The following is an 18,484-nucleotide window of genomic DNA, read 5'->3' as shown; positions in this document are numbered from 1 at the left end:
TATGGTGATTAAGAATTACAAATAATAATTCAGAATCTGGTTTGGTTGGGTTTTCTTTCCCCTCCTTTTTTTCATCACCAGCTATATTTTTTTACTAACAAGTTTTTTATGCAGAAATGCCATAACACCCCTCGTTTGGCTTCTACACTGGAGATGTGATTATAGAAACTTTTTACATTTTAAATAAAGCATTTTTATTTTAGTACGTTCTGGCTGTATATAAAATCTGATTTAGTTAAATAACCTGAAGTAATTTAAAGGTGATTGCTATTTCCCAGTAAGAACCCTTCACACATATTGAGACCTTTAATACTGTCAGTAAATATCACAACCTGACTGAATTATATTGAGACAGAGCATGGAGTGCAGCTGTGTGGGTGAAAATTGTACAAGATTGTATCAGTTAGAACAGGATATTGGACTATTATTTTTTAATTTAAACAAATATTTCTTTCTTTTTCTTTCTTTGGTCTTTGTTAAAGTACCTGGTCCCTTACCTGTGTGTTTTTATACACACAGGAGTATATAAACACACCTGTTTACATATATGTATATATATGTGTGTGTATGTATATGTTTATATATATATGTATATATAATAGAAACACACCTGTGTGTTTGTATCTTGGATGGGTTACAAAATGTTATTAAAAATCTTTACAATAGTAAATTAGAAAGGATAATTCTAGTGTTGCCACCAAAGGCCTGATATTTTCCATGCCACAGAAGTCGGGGTGACAGTATAGGAGAGCTGAGGACAGGTGATCAGAGGATGGGGAGCCCACAAGAATGTGCTTGGTTCATTTCAGTACAAGGAACTTAACTACGGTCAATGATCTGGTTGCAAGTGCTTGCTTGACCACACATTGCTTCTGGAATTTCTTCCTTGTGTCATCAGGCATCTCTTCCTCACCTTAATTCCCTCTTAAACCAGTATTTTTTTCTGACTTTATAACTGTAGATATGGTCCCTAACTGAAAACTACATCTATTGTGGAGCAGTTGGTATTTTTTGATAGCCCAAGAAAATTTCTCTCCTGTACTGCCTATGGCTTTTAGTTCCTCTGTGCTATTTTCCTTGTTCTGTCCTTCAAGGTGCCCATTTTCAATGTTCTTCTGCTTTCTCAATAGTAGAAAAAATGTGCGGGGTTTTTTCTTGCTTTAGTTTGGATGCCTCCTGGTGGTTACTGTCTCTACAATACACATTTATATGGAAATCAGAGCTGTGGATCTCCGTAGAGAGAGCACCATGATATCTAGGTATTTCCTCATCTCTCCAGAGTTGTACTTTTGTTCCAGTTGCTTAGCTCACTGTCGACCTTTCCTCTTTGTCTTCCCTGGTGGAAAATATTTATGTACTTTCGTGCATGACATGACTTCAGAAGAGTCTGCAGCCCACTGTGCCATTCTGTTTTTCTGAAGCTGACAAAGCACTTTAAGATTTTCCTCTTGACCTTTGTGCATTAGTCCAAAATGAGGCTTAGCACAGAGTTCTCTGAGGCTTATCGAAACATTCACTGCATCATCCAAGCATCTTTGTAGAAATTAGTCTATGTCTTGCTGTCCTTTGACTCTCTAATGAAGAAAAGGATTTGCTCAGATAAATGGGCAAATTTGCCCAGCTATCCTTTTTTTTTTTTTTTTCTTTTTTGGAGTATCATCATCAAGTCTGATTTTCTAAATATACCATAACATTTCTCAAGTTCTGATTGTCTTGCTGATACATTATCTTTCCGTAAGTACTGTTCACCTGCGCTGGCAGCTTCTAGCTAGATGACATTTGGCCAAGCATTTGGTCTTTCAAATCACTGACTGTTTTGTTTCAGTCCATTATTTGAGCAAATATCCTGTCTGTACTCAACCCATTTTATCTTATCCGTATTCCTTTTAAGGATGCAAAACCATCCTTGCCCCAAATCGTGCAGGTTTTCAAGCTGGACTTCCAGCTGATAATGCTTCCAGTTTCAAATGCCTTCTTACACTTCGATTCCTCCATGGCTGAGGACTGTTTATTGAACCAGCATTGCCTACTTGTCTTCAGTCTTGCATCTCCAGGTAGAGGGTATTCTCTGATATTGAGAACTTCTGTAGTGGTCATCCTGTTCTCTTTTCCATCAGAAGTGGTTTACTAAACACGTAGCAAGTGAGAATGATAGCAATATGCAGTTGAGAGTTCCACATCCTTAAAGTCCATCCTTATCTATTCTTTTCAATGCCTTCAGGGTGTACCCAGCTGGCGTTTGCATCTCACCCCTTTCACGGGTTGACTCAAATGGTGCTTGATAGCTGAAGACAACCCATGATTATGACCTGAAAAGCCACTTCATCTGAGAAACTTCCACCACTGAGAGGCTGCATTCACCCAGAATCTTGTTTAGCAAGACAAAGCCTTTTCACTAATTTCAGCATCTGAAATTAATTTTTTCTTTTTGTGGCCCCACTGCCTTTATTTTTAATTTGGCTTATGTTTGAATCTCTTTGCTAATTGAAACCCATGGCCAGAATTGCATTGCCTGGATGGAATTTACACAATGCATGGATGAAGAATGGTAGAAATCACTGAATCCAGTAACTTGACAAGAGACTGCCACATTCCCATGTCCCCAAGTAGTGAGTCTGAATGTACTGTTATTAGTCACATATACACACAATACCTGTATCCGCAGTCAGCCACATGGACCAGTAGAGATAGAAAATACAGTACTCATGCAAACAAGCAGTGGAAAAGACATGCGTTCATACAGTATGAACCCTTTCAGTACCTGGGTTTAGACACTCTGTCAAGTAGTTGGCTGGTGGATCCCAATATCTTCTCAGCTGATGGCCTCTGGGACTGCAGCCTCACACCAGTTGCTGGTATTCAGCCCTTCCCTCCCACAGATGGCCACGGAAACACACATGTACCATGGATCCTTCCAGTAAGTGGCTTTAGAAAGTCAGTGTTATCCAGCAGCTGGCCCCTGGACCCTCTGTTCTTCCAGGTGCAAACTCTCCTGTGTGCATGAGCACACATGCACACACACATGCAAAAACAGGTCCATGGCAGCATGGTCCAAACCTACTGCCCTACCAGAAGCTGACACCCAGGTCCTCTGGTCTTTCTAGTAGGTGGCTTGAAGTACCTGGTCTCTCCAGGTGAACTGAAAAGCCTTTGCTGTTGACTTGTCTGCAGGGTGTTGTGCCCAGACCATAGGCTGAACATTCTCCTTTGATAACCCTGAAAGTAGCCTAGGCAGCATGTTTTTTGTCACTGATTACAAGTTCTTAGGATTCTTCTATCTTCATCATTCCTTTATTTCTTTGACCTCAAACTTTATGAAGCCTTTAGTTACATACTCTGTTGAAGAAGAACCAGTCTGTGACCAGGACATGAAGGCTTCAGGCAATACACTGAAAAGAGTTCATAAATATAGTAATGTCAAAGTAGTAGCAGTAGCAAAAAGGATGCTTTTGTCAAATTTATTGTGGAATTGAAACCAAATGAAAGAACTTATTGTCCATTGAGACTCCGTTAGTCTCTATGCACGCAATAATAAATGTTGACATAGTGTAGATTTATGTTAGCATAGGCATTTTAATATCTATGAAAATTCAACTTTCGAGTATCATATGTCAGTAAAAGTGTTGATGACCAGCACAAAAAATTAACTTCTGAAAGATTTAGAGGACAATTCAGCTGTGATATTAGACATGTTAAGTGCTGAAAGATTCCAGTTGAAGGATCTCTTCAGTAACTCTAGTATTTTTAAATATCCTGGTTTTCAATACGGTACAATCTATGGTGCATTAGTTACTGCCAAGAATTATCTGTAAATCAGTAAACATAGTGTGTGTTATAGAATATGCTGAAGGGGTGAGTGAAGCAGAAGCCATGGCTGAGTGTTTTATCAAATACCCATACCATGTTTTTGGAGTCGCTTTTAGACTCTTTCCATGGCATCTATGCAAGAACAGGTAACAGTGATCCTACCAATAACACTGACTGAGAATTGGAGAATGCTTGGTATTGATAGAATGAACAACAAATTAAGTCAAATAATTTAAAGGGATCCTTGCAACAGAAATAGCATTCTGCATGCAGAGCCCTCCAAACAGGGGGCTTGCCCTTTCTAGTCGTAGGTACCTGAATTAGCTTTGGGAAACTCCTGCTGGCTTAATGGGATGTAGGGGAAAAAATGGGTTGCATCTCAGCAACTCCCTAGCTGAACAGGCAGGTAGCAGTAAAGTCCAGATGTGCTTCTGGTTGACATATTTACTCTCTATCATGGCTTCCAGAAGTCTTCTCTTCCCCCAGTTTACATCTAAACCAGAATCTAAAAATGGAATTTACAAACAGCTATCTTTATTTGCATTTAAAGACTTGATGTATCTCTCATGTCAATGGGAATTTTCCCAAGGATGTTTAAAGTAAGTTAACTGAAGATCAAAAGCAAACATTTTTAAAAGTTATTTTTTGTTTAGTAGAAGAAACAAAAGCCTCAGCTGAAGTCAGTAGAAAACAAAGCTAAGTTAACGCTGAATGCTCTAGAAATTCTGAAGCTTGATGGTCAGTACTAGAATATCCAATATTAAAAGGTTTCCCTGCTTCTCCCCAAACATTTGGATTTACATAATGCAACGCTAAGAGAAAAATGTAATCATGTGTCTCTCGTGTCAGGCTCAAGAAGAGAACGTTGTGGATATCGGATCCTGCGTAGCCATCGTAATTCAGAAGATCACATGCATTGCATTGGCAAAGCTAAGAAATACAGTGAGACAGCAACCCGTGTAAAAGAGATCCTGCTCAGCACAGTCAGTCCAGAGCAATTCGTTTTGACGCTACTTGAAGCGGAGCCTCCCAACGTACTGGTGAGTCGTCCCAGCAAACCATTCACGGAGGCCTCCATGATGATGTCCCTGACAAAACTGGCAGACAAAGAGCTGGTTCACATGATTGCTTGGGCCAAAAAAATTCCTGGTAAGTATTTCAGTCTTGTTTTCTGTTTGATGGCAAAAGCATTGGCTTAAATAATGTGTCATTGTCTACCCTGAAATAACAGCACAGCACAGTAAATGTGAACATGAAAATCTCAAGATTTTTATACTGTAAAATAATAAACAATTTATTGCTCTCAGTAATTCACCTAGATGTATTTTGATTTAGACAGTGACCTAGCTCACAATTTGCTACCTGTTGTTAGGCAAATACTTGTTCATTTTGCTAAAAAGCATAGTTGCTGTTGCATGCAATTTCTACCTCATTAACTATAAATACCTGATTAATCTGGTTTAAAAGTTCATTAAAAGGGTATTAACTGGTTTGCTATAAAAGACTTAAAGACCAATATTTTCCTTGAATTCTGTTAAAAGGTTTCTAATACAGTTGAAAACAAAATGGTGTCCAAGCACTCAGTGTCTACAATCACTTTGTTTGACATAGTTACTACACGAGAATGTCAGATTGCAAAGTGGTGCATAGTATCAATCTCCGAATTATCATGTGCTGTCCTTCAAAGCAAAAATTGATAAGGATGTGTTTGGTTGTTGGCAACATAGAAAACATACACTGAAGTTCAACTACATGCGTTATTGTCTTGAATGTCTCAAATGCCACCCCAGTATCGTGGCAATGTACCATTTCATTTCTTACAACCTACAGGTGGTGAGCATTTGCAATTCCTTCTCCATTAAGCATCCACGATTAAAACAGAATAAAGAATAAAAGTCAGAATAAAAGCAACCAGCACACAGAGATGGTAGTTGGCAAAAGTATGTAGAAAAACTTGCTGACTGGCACAGACTAAACCACAGACTGTAGCCATTCAGCAAGAGCTAAAGTGACCAACTAACAGTAGTGAGCTGAAAGAAGCCTTGAATAATTGATAGACGTATAGCCGTATGGGCTGACCTGAAAGAAGCACTGAATAATTGATAGACATATAGCAGCATGGGGCTTAATCCTTGATTTGAGGTTCTCTGCTAGAATTGACTAACATATTCTGCAGTGTATCTGGTAGTTCTTAACCCCATGTCCATCACAACTGAGGAGCCAGCACACTACAGCTCCTCACTTGGATTTTATTCTGAAGGTAGTCATAGTGTGCTGGTGCATGCCCTGGTCTTGTCATGCTTGTGCACTATTAACAGTATTTGCTGCTGCTTAAATACACATACACAGGAAGACCTCGCAGTAATTGTTGCATCTAAAGATAAACTGAGAGTGTACATAGTACAAGAAACAAGGAATATTTCATATAATCCTTGAACTAAGAAGCCTATCCTGTTTCAGATCTAGGTGGAGTGGCTGAAGGTGCTACCAGCTCCAGCTGCTGGACCACATCTTCTAAGTGCAGATTACAGTCTTCATGGTTTAGCCACTGTGTTGGCGTGTGCAGGTGTGATAGTTTTGGGTGTGCAAATTCCAGGTCAGCTGTTAAGCTACTGGGGAGCAGATGCTTGTGCAGCATGAACATCTTAAGCCATCTAGCCATTTGCAGCGCAGTAGTGTTTTTTCTGTTAATGTGGAATGTGTTACACTGAAAGCCCAAATCCTTAAGCAGTGTCAACTGCTAAAATTTCTTGTCTAATCAGAAAAACTTGATTAAAAAGTACCATTTCAGAGTACTCTGTATGGTTATGTTAACTTGGTAAGAAGTGAATTGTGAAGGAAAATCAGGGAAATTCTTTGAAAATGACTTCATTTCAAGGAATATTTGAATGGGGGGGAAGAGGAAGAACCCAATCAACCTTTCCATTTTCTGATTATTTTTAATTTCTGTTTTGTTTGTTGTTTTTTTTTTTTTTAACTATGTCAGCTTTTTTTGAGAAAACAGCCAGAGCCCAAAGCTTCAGCAAGCTGAGATGGCTTTTTTTGATTTGTTTTTAAAGATCCTAAAGATTCTTTTACTCTGCTCTCGTGAGACCTCACTTGGAGTATTGTGTACACTTCTGGTGTCCTCAACATAAAAAGGACATGGAACTGTTGGAACAAGTCCAGAGGAGGGCCACGAGGATGATCCGGGGGCTGGAGCACCTCCTGTATGAAGATAGGCTGAGAAAGTTGGGACAGTTCAGCCTGGAGAAGAGAAGGCTGCATGGAGGCCTCATAGCAGCCTTCCAGTATCTGAAGGGGGGCTATAGGGATGCTGGGGAGGGACTCTTCATTAGGGACTGTAGTGATAGGAGAAGGGGTAATGGGTTCAAACTTAAACAGGGGAAGTTTAGATTGGATATAAGGAGGAAATTCTTTCCTGTTAGGGTGGTGAGGCACTGGAATGGGATGCCCAGGGAGGTTGTGAATGCTCCATCCCTGGCAGTGTTCAAGGCCAGGTTGGACGAGGCCTTGGGTGATATGGTTTAGAGCGAAGTGTCCCTGCCCATGGCAGGGGGGTTGGAACTTGATGATCTTAAGGTTCTTTCCAACCCTAACTATTCTATGATTCTATTCTATCAGTTTCCAAACCAACCCAGATTTCGACATTGATGACTTTTAGTTTATTTTCAATATATGTCAGAAAAAAACCACCTTTTTTTGGCAGTAAGAGAACTGTATAAAGAAAACCCATGGAAACAATCAACCCCCTTCAAAACAGTTCCAGGCAATGTTGACCCTTCATCTTGTATGTTTGATTTGGGTTTCTTTTTCTGATCACTCCCGTTACACAGAACAGAAACACCATTTTAGAACAATACCAAAAGTAGATGTGATTGTTTAGTATGTTCCTAATGTAAATAATATTGCCCTAGCACATGGCAGTTAGAACATTTACTTTGATGTGGATTTATTTATTTTTTTACATTAAAATAACCATGATGTCTAAAGCTCAGGACATAGAATTTCAGGCTTTGAAACTTCTTGCCTGAAGTTAATCATCTAGATCCATGCCTGGTTCCTGGAATTAGGTTCTTAGGAAAAAACCACACAGACTTCTTGAGTAATGGCCCACTGAGCAGTAATTTTAATTTCTGTAAATCTGAATATTTGGTTTTGTGTGCCAGGGCTTAGAAGCCCATTTTTACCTCTAAGTTACTATTGGATATTATTTTGACACTCACTGAAAGCAAAAGAAAATCTTTTTCTTTTTCCTCACAGATGCTTATGTTAACAGTAACCCTAAACAGGAAAGATAAATTTTGAGGGCTTTTTTTTCATATTTAATATTTAATGAAATTCTTTTGTTAGCAGTTGCACTCTGTGCCTGTAATTTTGTCTGCACTTTCAGTTTAATGGATTGTATTTTTGTTGTTGCTCAATAAACTAGAATCTGATACATGGATTTTTTTCCTTCTCAATTACAAGTATTTTAATCTTTAATTGTCAGATGGCAGAACTTCTGTAATTGCCTTTTACTTTGTTTACCTTGTCTAAGATAGTTCAATGTGGTTCAAAGCTGAACTGTGTTGCTAACTGATAGAATGTTGTCATAATACTGAAACTTGGATTATTATGCAGCCTAGTGTGCTGCTGGCCAGAGCAGCATGCCTTTTGCTAGCCACTCCCCATCCAGCACAACAGTTTTTCTAGTCTGTCTTAGTAATTTATAATTAAGCTATTAGGTGTAGAGCATACAATTTAAAGGAAATGTAGTACAGCCATAGAAAAGTAGTTTAATGAGTTCTGCAGCAAATGAACTAGGACTTCTGACTCTCCAGTACAAGCTGTGGTGGTTGTGTGCTGTCCTCAGTCTTTAATGCACAAGATCGTTATGAAAAGGAAAGGCTTTGTTCTTCTAATGGCTGTGCTCAGGGTTCATAAATCATACTGCTAGTGCAGATAATGTGAGTTTAGCAGGTGACATAAGGATAAATCTGGATGTTTAAGTATCTGTAGATTGCACACTGGGATTTGGTCTAACATCTCACTCAACTGAGATAGTTTTTAAACCAAATAACTGTTTGCTTGAGCTGGAGAAATCAGGGCACTCTTGTGTAAATGTTTATTTAAGTAAACTGAAATGTCTCTTGGCCATTGTTTCTCAGGAATCTGCCACTTTCAGTTTCTCCCATTCACACTTCCATGATTATTTTTCTAAAAGCATTTTTAAAATTTTGAGCATGTGTCTGGCAGACGATCTGTTGTTGGCTGTGGATTCTGTACTAAATCATGTGACAGTGAAATCCGGGAGGGAAGGTACTCGCTGTCTCCTGTTTCCCCTTCTTACACAATGACGAGCAAGCCATTTTGAAAGGCAGCACTTTTATTATTGATAAGAGTGTGTGCACATTACCCAGTTTATATCAACCCAAGGCTGTCACCAACTGTCTTCCAGCTTAGTAGTTTAATAATATTAAAATACATGGAGCATTTGTATAAATTATTGACAGCAGATTCTTTGATGGTGCAAACGTACTGTGTGTATTTGAAGACTTCAGACATCTGGCAAGAACTACGGGGAACCTGTCTCCCATGGCCAGGCTGTAATGATTTTCCCTCATGCAGAGTAGTAGATATCAGCTCATCTCAAAACAAAGCACTTTTGGATAGGATAGAGACCTATCAGGTCTGCTTTGAAAAGTGCCCTGATCTTGGTTTTGACCACTGAACTGGTCTTCATCATATCTGTTTTACTCTGACTGAGCAGTCTGCTTTCCCACTTGTATTTTGATAATTTACACTTCTGGCCTTTTGATTCAGGGTGTGTAAATTTTATGTCTCTCCATATGGCTTCTATACATCTTTTTTTTTTTCCCTAGTATTTTTTTGCAGGGGGAGGGAAAAGGAGGGCAATGACTGTCTCTACCTTCTGGCTGTGCTGCAGCGTGATCCAGTGCCTTGATGTAAATTCTGGAAAGAACTAAATGATGGAACAGTTTTACACTCAGTTGTATTAATCCTGTTCCTGCTGCTGGAATGCTGTTTGTGAATGCAGTGGGGACATTGCTACCTTCACCAACCACCCCTGTCTCTTTTTGTCTGAGTTGGTTGGGTTGTTTATTTGTTTGTTTTCTTCTGGTTTATTGCAGTTTTGAGGAAGGAGGCAGCAGGAAAGGGATGGGAGGGGATCAACTCATGGCATTTACAGAGGGACTGATAACACAGAGGCATCAAGATTCTTTAACAGTTAGGCAAGAAACCCGGGAACATGTCTGTCTTATGAGATTAAAAAAAACAAACCTGCAAAGAGCAACCATTTGCATTCTGGGGAAAGAACAGACTAATTTCTTGGGAGCCCTCTGCAGTGCAGTGCAGTAACCTCCAACAAACATGAATTTCCCAGTGATTCTCTGAGGCCTTTCTGGATGCTGTCATCTAAAGAACTGACCCAGCATAAGGCTAGTCCTCTACAGCCACTTGAGTTTTACCAGCTGTATACGGGTAATTGCACTGGAACATCACTCTGTGTTATTTCAAATGTTTTGTGGAAGATTTGAGAATGATAATAATCTATATTTATGTTTCTATTTGAGACAGCAGCATGTTGCTTCTGGTGTCAGTGTTCCCTTTTCTGGCTTTCTTCAGAGCACGCAATTCTTTCTATTTCTTTTTTTTCTCATAGACTTCTTTATCAAAACACAGAAATAAAGAGGTTGATTTATGTTATTTTCGTTTTTTTAGGCTTCATTGATCTCAGCCTCTATGACCAAGTAAGACTGCTGGAGAGCTGCTGGATGGAAGTTTTAATGGTTGGTTTGATGTGGAGATCAATTGACCATCCTGGGAAACTGATTTTTGCACCAGACCTTGTATTAGACAGGTAAAAGCACAATAAATTCCTTGAGAGCACTTCACATTAGCATGCTTGGATGTAAGAGGAAGAGGATTAAGTATGGGGATGCTATTATTATTTTACCCAACAACATAATTTACTTGTATTTGTAACAATAATGTCTTAAGGTTCCACATCCTTACAGGGGCTTAAAGGAATACCAAGTATAAACAGTACTGTTGAACTTGCATATTCCTGAATTTCTATAGCTTCACAGTCTTATATGAAGCTTTTCTGTATTTTTCACACCTTTTGTTGGCTTTGTTCCTTATGGTCCAGGTCTTTGGATGCTGCAGCTGTTGACAGAGCAACTCAATGCACTACGTTGGCAATCTTTCCCCATTTCCCTCAAAAAAAGTAGACTTAATGTCAGGCCATATTTTAACTGAAGTAGCTTTTCTACCTGTTTTTCTTCCTGCCACTGCTGCTGTTCTCAATAGCACCATGTACCAGCAGGGAAGAATACAGATAAGTAAGGAGGTTTTTCTACAAGACATTGGAAGGATTTGGAGTTTTATAATTCTCCTGCATTGCTGTGCTTAAGTCTTCCTCTTATTAAAAACATTACAGGGAAAAAAAAGCAGCATATTACAGAAAGCATAAGAAGCATCCCTTTGAATACTGTGTTGTATTCAATACTGTGAATTTTTGAATACTGTGTTGTATACTACTTAGTTGCTTTTTTAGTCCAGTACACATGAAAACCAAACCTAACCAAAACACTGGAACACTAACTAAAGTGGTGTGAAGTTTGCTGCTGCTTAATTTTAAACCTATTTCAGTGACTTAAGGTTGGTTGTTTGTGTGTTTGCTTGTTTTCTGAAAATGGATTCTTTTCTAATATTCAAAATGGAGAAAGCTGCATTCAGCAAACACTTGCAAGCATAACAATAAACAATCACAAAGCCACCTCCCTCCTCCCCGATCTATTTATACTTCAGCACCTTCAAGGAAAAAAAAGGTGCTGGGGGATGAGGGTAGAGCATGTTTTATTCTTTAAAAGGTCCTATTATTCCAAGAAACTTATTTGAGGGAGTCTTTTTTATTCAGCAAGTCCTCAGACCTCCCTCAGGTACAAATAGGTACTCACTCCTTGTGAAAGATATCTGGAGAATGATTCGAGGTGGTACTGTGAAACACTATAGTGTTTCAAGCTGATTATGAGAATTACACTGGCTGTGAGGATAAAGCCTCTTACAGAAATATGGTCATACTTACCTGTGGTCCATCCGGCATGTGCTTTAATGAGAAAATCAGTTTCTTAGAGGTGCTGACCTTTTATACCACTGTAATTTTCAATTTAGATTTCATGATAGAACTTTTCAATTCTCCTGAAGATGAGATGGATAGGCCTTTTTTGTCTGACTGAGTTGGGAGTTTCTTCTTTCTACTTTTTCAATGACATTTTGAATGTGTTTCCATAGGGACGAGGGGAAATGTGTAGAGGGAATTTTGGAGATCTTTGATATGCTTCTGGCCATGACCTCAAGGTTACGAGAGCTGAAACTGCAGCACAAGGAGTATCTGTGTGTCAAGGCAATGATCCTCCTCAATTCCAGTAAGTATGTGACTGGCTCTGACACTCACTAAACTGTACTTTCTATATTGAATATGGCTGTGAAATCAGCCTCTAAAAATGGCAGAATTATCAAATGAGATAAAGCTGTTCAAAGAGAACAATAGGAAAGGACTTCTAACTGCCAGATTGGTAAGGATGTTTGCTCAGGAAAATGCTAAGCTGTATCATTTGCTGGATTTATGGTCTATGTCCTGTTGTAAGAACTGCATGAAAGACCCAAAGTCTGAAAGCTTACAAGGTAGGGCTCAGGACCCAGGACGTATGTCCTTTTCAGCAGGAACTTTTACTCGTATCTCTGTGGATCCTGGGGATGTATAACCTGTCCTTAATTCTTAATTTTAGTAAAACTAGTTACTCAATTGAGTGATGATTAATAAGGCTTACGTGTTCCTATTTAAAGGTAATTAACTGGTATAAATGGTCGCAAGTACTCAACTGCAAGTTTAGTTTCAGGATGCGAACTTTGCTTTGCGAAAGGCTTGCTTTGCAGTGTTTCACCCAAGGCAGACAGGAGTGTGTTTGCCAGTTTAAGGTTGTCTGCAGTGAAACAGTTTTATTCCCCTGAACATTTGGTGAGTAGTGTTGTCCAAAAAATCCAACAGTAAAATAACAGCTGTTACATGGACTGTTTTCAGCAAGGAGCTGCTGTGTAATTCTCAGCCCAGTTCTGAAGGGGAATGGTCCAGCAGTTATCCCACTTGTTTATAAATGAATCCTATTATTTCAACAGACAACAAAAGCTGGTCTTTTTTTTCCTAAAAAACCCCTCACACCAACCAAGTGGACAAAACTCCCAACAAAAAGCTGTGTTCATCAGCTGTTATTGCCTTCAAACCCCCACCTCCCAGAAAAAATCACTCCTTTCACCTCTCCCTGCTCACCTTTCTTGTCAAGGTTCATCTGTTACTCCAAGGTGTTCTAGAGCTGTCTCCTTCCATAAGTATCTTTGAGAGGACTGCTGCCCCCTCCCCCCCCCCTCCCCGGGATCTTGTCTGCTCCATCAGTGATGTTACTGTGTGTTTTCAGACCTCCTTAGTGGTGATCTCTTCCCTCTACCCCCAGTTCCCTTCTTTTTGCTGACTTTTAAGGTTTCCCACTGTAGGTAAATGCTGTATTATAGCACCTGCTGTGAGCGGTAGGGAAACCATGGCAGGCTGGGTCTGTGAGCAGTGTCCCTCAAACATGTTCTACTCCCTCCTTAGGATATACTCACACAAAAGAGCTTTTTCAGCAAGAAGAGATTAGAGCAAGCATAATGCTGTAATTCATAATAGTTACTAAAATACAAGGTACAGAGTGTTTCAAAGGGAAAAAAACCCCTGGAGAACAGAGGGCACATCTATGTTAAACATGTCATGGGAGGATTTGGGAGAATTGCTCAGTTTGCAAAGGATGTGGCTGTCAAATTTTGGCAAAGGAATATGAGCTGAAGCTTGGTGTGGCACATGGAACATCGTTTGTACAATCTTAAGGGGCAGATGTCAGGAAACGTATCTACTCTAATCCTGTTGAAATATGAGATCAGAAAAAAAAGTCCACGGTCGTAGCTTCTTTTTCTTCCTCATGTCTGTATTTGTCTCTCTGTTTAGGCATGTTTCCCTTGTCAGGAGAAGAACCAGAAAGCAACAGGAAACTGCATCACCTGCTTAATGTGGTCACAGATGCTTTGATGTGGGTTATCGCAAAGAGTGGAATCCCCTTGCAGCAGCAGACCACTCGCCTGGCCAACCTGCTGATGCTCCTCTCTCATGTCAGACATGCAAGGTACCCTTTACAGAACGCATGTAACATACTGTGTTGGTGCTTGTTTATTACAGCCACAAAGTGAGGCTTGAGCTCCAGAGCACTCCTGAGGGAATCCTGCTACTGCTCTTCATCTCCGTCCATTGTAAGGCTTTCCTTCCTAGCACAACTAAACAGCTTCTATACTCAAGTGCTTGCTGGCACTCAGAAATGTTGTGTTGATATTAAAATGCCACTTTAACTGTATTACATTAAATTATTCATTATGGATCTGCCTGAAATGCTTAACCATAATTACACAAATTCAGCTTTTCAAGAAGACCCACCCAGCCATCAGAACTCTTCTGTCCAAAATGAAAGTCATTTTCCAAACTGAGCTGCAGTGTGGGCTTACGTGGAGCAAAGTGTACTGTGGGTGCCATGTTTGTCCAAGGCCTAAGTTGTTGGCTTTTACTCAGAACCACAGCATTTCTGCCAAGGGACCTGTGCTGCACCGATGCCACGCTCCTGCCTTCCCGATTGCATTGGAAGCAGTTCCTCTGCTCCCTGCCAGTCCCTAGACCTTGAGCCGCTAATCTTTGCTTGCAGTACAGCAGACTCAAACACAAGGTCCTACAAACAGATGCTTTAATTTTCAGGCTGTTTGTAATTCTAAATTGTCACCCAAAGCCCAGCTATTCACAAAGCTGTTTTATGTTTGCACTTTGGACTGTGTGTCCAGGGCAGGCAGTCCTGAGACCAGACTGGACTATGTAGGGGAGAGATGGGTGTATCTGACTGTGTAGAGACACTGAAGAGGGACAGCCACCTTTGCAACAGGCTTCCTGGGAGAGTGGGTTACAGCAGCAAGCACCTGACTGTGCGAAAGGCCAGTTTGTGAACTGGGGGAGAGGTTGAGAGCTGGCCCTACAGGAGCTACAGCACCAGCAAGAGCCAAAACACTCCGGGCTCCAATGCACTGCTGCCCCCTGGATTGCCCTCTATGATGTGACACCACATCACAGCCTCGCAGGAGCTCTTGTGGTGACATAATGTGAATAAATATTGGGATTTTTTTTCAGAGTTTTTCTGCTGTGCATGCCCCAGCCAAAGTCTGAAGGCTCCGTGTGACCTGTCTCTCCTTGCTTAGCAGTGGTCACTCAGTTATACTTTGTTCCAGAAATACTTGCTGCTCTCAGCCTTGATTACCAAATGATGCAGGACTCTCAAAATCTGGGTGTAGGAAGGGGGCTGCAATTTCTTCTTTGCCATTCATGTATTTATAACTCTTGAATTGTAGCAGAACCTTGTTTTTCTGGAAGCATTGCCCCCCTCCCAATCTAATCTCCTGGGTTATCTGTGTGCTGACTGCCTGCTACTATTTCCACTGTGATAAAGTTGGTGTTGAGCAAGCTCACTTAGATTTGAACCCCAAAATCTTGAGTGCCTCTGAAGTATATTTATGTGCAACTGCAACAGCAATAACCATCTCCTCTTAGTCCAAATCATGATACAGCCACAGAGCATTCAAGCTAGTCAGGTGTTGCTGTATCTTACCATGTAACAAAAAAAGAGATTGCTCTAAAAGCCTGTAGCCATCTGCAAGATCTGACACTGGACATGCAGAGAGGAAACAAACCACTTGAAGTTAGGGTAATTTGGTCTTCCTACTCAGCCAGGCAGGAGCCAGGTAGTTATTAGAGCTGCACGTTGTAAATTCTCCTTTGTATAAAGCTGCAGCATGTGAACCTCCCACATTTACAGCATCGAAGAGGTTTTCTGTTCTATTTTAATAGGGTCCATACATCCAATTCTTCTCTAAAGTCAGTTTGTGTGGTGTAAAACAAATCTTGGTTCTCTAAATAGTAAACCATTCAGCCTTAAAGTACTGGGATGCTGTTACTGTTGATAGTGGGAAGTGATCTCAGGGACTACAGCAGCTAAATCTTTTTAACCCCTAGTTAAAAACTGTCTCTCTTGAAGCCACAGGCGTGTTTCCTTCTCTACATTGTTGGACCCAGATCACTGACTTATTTTCTGTTCTCGTGCACAGTAACAAGGGAATGGAGCATCTCCTGAGCATGAAGTGTAAAAATGTGGTCCCAGTGTATGACTTGCTGCTGGAGATGTTGAATGCACACACTCTCCGAGGGCAAAGGAAGTCCCCAGCCACGCATCCCGAATTTGGCCCGTTAGAACAAATGGAGACTGGAGACAGTCTGCGGAATGAGGCAGCCCAGTAATTCTGCTGAAACCTGAAGACGTGACGCTTGTTCAAAGCTATGGGAGAAAACAAAACTGCTGTGTTGGGACTACTGAAGTGTGACCTAGTGTGAGACCTCATCTCTTCTAGATTTGCACGTCTGTGTCTTGGGAAAGGCTTGTGGGGTGCACGCTTCTGTCTGTATTTCTGACATTTTAATAGCTGCACTTTAACAGTGCCTTTTTGGAGACTCTTCAAAAGCACCTTACGAAATTAAGCCTCAGAACAGTGCTGCGAGACAGGGAATTACTGCCTCTCCTTTTCAGAGCCAGGCAAACTGCGACAGAGCTAAAGGGACTGGTTTAAGATGACAGAAGTCATCTGTGTCAGGGCTAGGAGTGAGCACCTAGGTTTCTGTCTCCCAGACCAAGGCTTTTATGTGATGACTAGTCGATATCTCCTCTTTCATAGAATCATAAAATATCTCAAGTTGGAAGGGACCCATTAGGACCATTGAATCCAGCTTCCTGCTCCTTGCAGGACTACCTAAACAGCATGAGACTGTATGAAATGTAGAGCAGCATTTTGGGATAGATCCGCTTACCTGTGTGTGGTCCCTGGGTAATCCTGCTTTGCAGCTGATACAGATAAAGTGCCGAGATACGTACAGTGTAAAGGAGTTTCTTCTATTCTTAAATATGCAATGGCTGCAAGGGCCTTCATTTGAAGGCCATTCAGAATAGCTTCTAAGACCAGATCAGAGCCTTTTCAGAATTGTTAAACCAAGCTTAAGTTTGTATTTTGTGAGCCTGTTCTGAACGCTCACGTTGTTATCTGTGTATAATTCTTCAGTGCTTTAAAGAATGACCAAACTGCCTGGATATTTCAGTCAATGCTGACCTTTGAAATGTGTTTTGTCTGTGAGATTAACATGTTGTTTTACGTATTTATTAATGATGTTACATCTATTATAATAATTAGGTACGAGAGATCGCTCTGTGAATATTAACTTTGCATTTGTATATGATCTGCTAATCCAGGCTTGTGAAATCAGCTATAAACAAACCATCTTCCCTCCCCTTTGGACTTGCTTGTGGAATTATGTCCTGCCCACCCAAAACCTCTTGCAGCCATCTTGCCGGGGGGAGGCAGTGGACTGAAGCATGAGCTGGGACCTGGTTTTGCCTGCTGCCCTCAGGTTTGCTGCTTGCTTGTTTAGAAAGCGCCTTCTCATCTCTTGTATTGGATCCTTCAAAGAGCAGGGACGGGACAGTTCTGGCACTTCCTTCACTGTGCAAGTGTGAGGCCTTGTTTGCATTTCACTGAAGATGTGGGTTTAACCCCCCCCGTCTCACTGATTTCTGCATGTGTTTAAGCTGCACTGAGGAAAGAAAACCAACATAGGAAATAGCCTGGCCAAGGGCCTCGGTGTAGAGCAGGATGGCATCATTCAGTCTGGCTACTGCCAACATTGCATTTTGATGTGAGCTAGAATCACACTAAGTGGATACGTTCAAATGCAATGCATGCATTCTCTGGGCATTTCCAGTGTGGAGAAAATAAACTGGGATCAGACCAAAGGTCTGTTTTGAGCCAATAAGTCTTTTGGTTAGGGACTTTTTACCGGTTGCATACTTGGAATATTAATGAAACTTTTGATCTTGGTGTTTTTTTAAAGCCAAGGAGAGTATTTTTTATAGGAGGCGCATAAAGAGTTTTCAGTAAGTTGCACAAATCTGTTGTCTTGTTTTGATCTTGTACTATACCAGATGCTGCAGGTGGTCTACATTTTTACTGGTTACCTTTTTAGTGTTTTTAAGAAACTGTAATATAGCAGTGCCCTTTGAAGTAAGTGTCATATTTACTACAGAAAAGGGAAAAAATGAATGCAGTCTGGAATTTAGTGGTACTTTCATTCTGAGGGAGGTTTTGCTGTGACACAAATGTGGTTTGGTGTTTCTTGGGCTTGATCATGTTCTGGCCTCTGTGCCTGTTGGTTTTTTTAATCTTATTTTCCTATCCTGTGCAATCTTTCTGTTTAATGCAGTTTTTCAAAGAAACGTTGAAGTGATCATTTTGGTTTTGTTTCGCATTAGAAGTGCTGCACCTATGTGCAATCCTGAAACCTCTTCTTAAAAGGAAAATGGGAAGGAGTGCGTATAAATTGTAAAAATTAGCTTCTAAATGGAAATTTTCTCTGGATTGACTGTGAAAGAACGATGCTGCAGATTTGTGCCATGTGTTGTGATTAATATGTGCCATTACTAGCAGAATGCAAATAGGAAAATGTTATTTT

At 40.5% G+C, this 18,484-nt stretch overlaps 1 protein-coding gene across 3 annotated transcripts in view; it reads left to right on the top strand.

The window, feature by feature from the left end:
• ESR2 (estrogen receptor 2) overlaps nucleotides 1–18,248 on the top strand; it is a 36,746-nt gene extending 18,498 nt beyond the window's left edge. For 2 of the 3 annotated variants that reach the window (XM_061376497.1, XM_061376499.1), the window contains exons 5-9: nucleotides 4,657–4,956; nucleotides 10,534–10,672; nucleotides 12,109–12,242; nucleotides 13,853–14,027; nucleotides 16,039–18,248. In XM_061376497.1, coding sequence (XP_061232481.1) covers nucleotides 4,657–4,956; nucleotides 10,534–10,672; nucleotides 12,109–12,242; nucleotides 13,853–14,027; nucleotides 16,039–16,228 — 938 coding nt within the window. In that variant the 3' untranslated portion in view covers nucleotides 16,229–18,248. Of the gene's footprint in view, nucleotides 1–4,656; nucleotides 4,957–10,533; nucleotides 10,673–12,108; nucleotides 12,290–13,852; nucleotides 14,028–16,038 lie in introns of those variants that run through there. The other variant, XM_061376500.1, reaches the window with a different exon arrangement.
• Nucleotides 18,249–18,484: the final 236 nt, after the last annotated feature.

Source organism: Neopsephotus bourkii, unplaced genomic scaffold, assembly GCF_033783945.1.
Source record: "Neopsephotus bourkii isolate Nb327-2 ecotype Australia unplaced genomic scaffold, CSIRO-AGI_Nbou_v1 NB_1707, whole genome shotgun sequence".
Taxonomy (NCBI): domain Eukaryota; kingdom Metazoa; phylum Chordata; class Aves; order Psittaciformes; family Psittacidae; genus Neopsephotus; species Neopsephotus bourkii.
The sequence above is the reverse complement of the archived record's forward strand: the minus strand, read 5'-3'. Positions and strand labels throughout refer to the sequence as shown.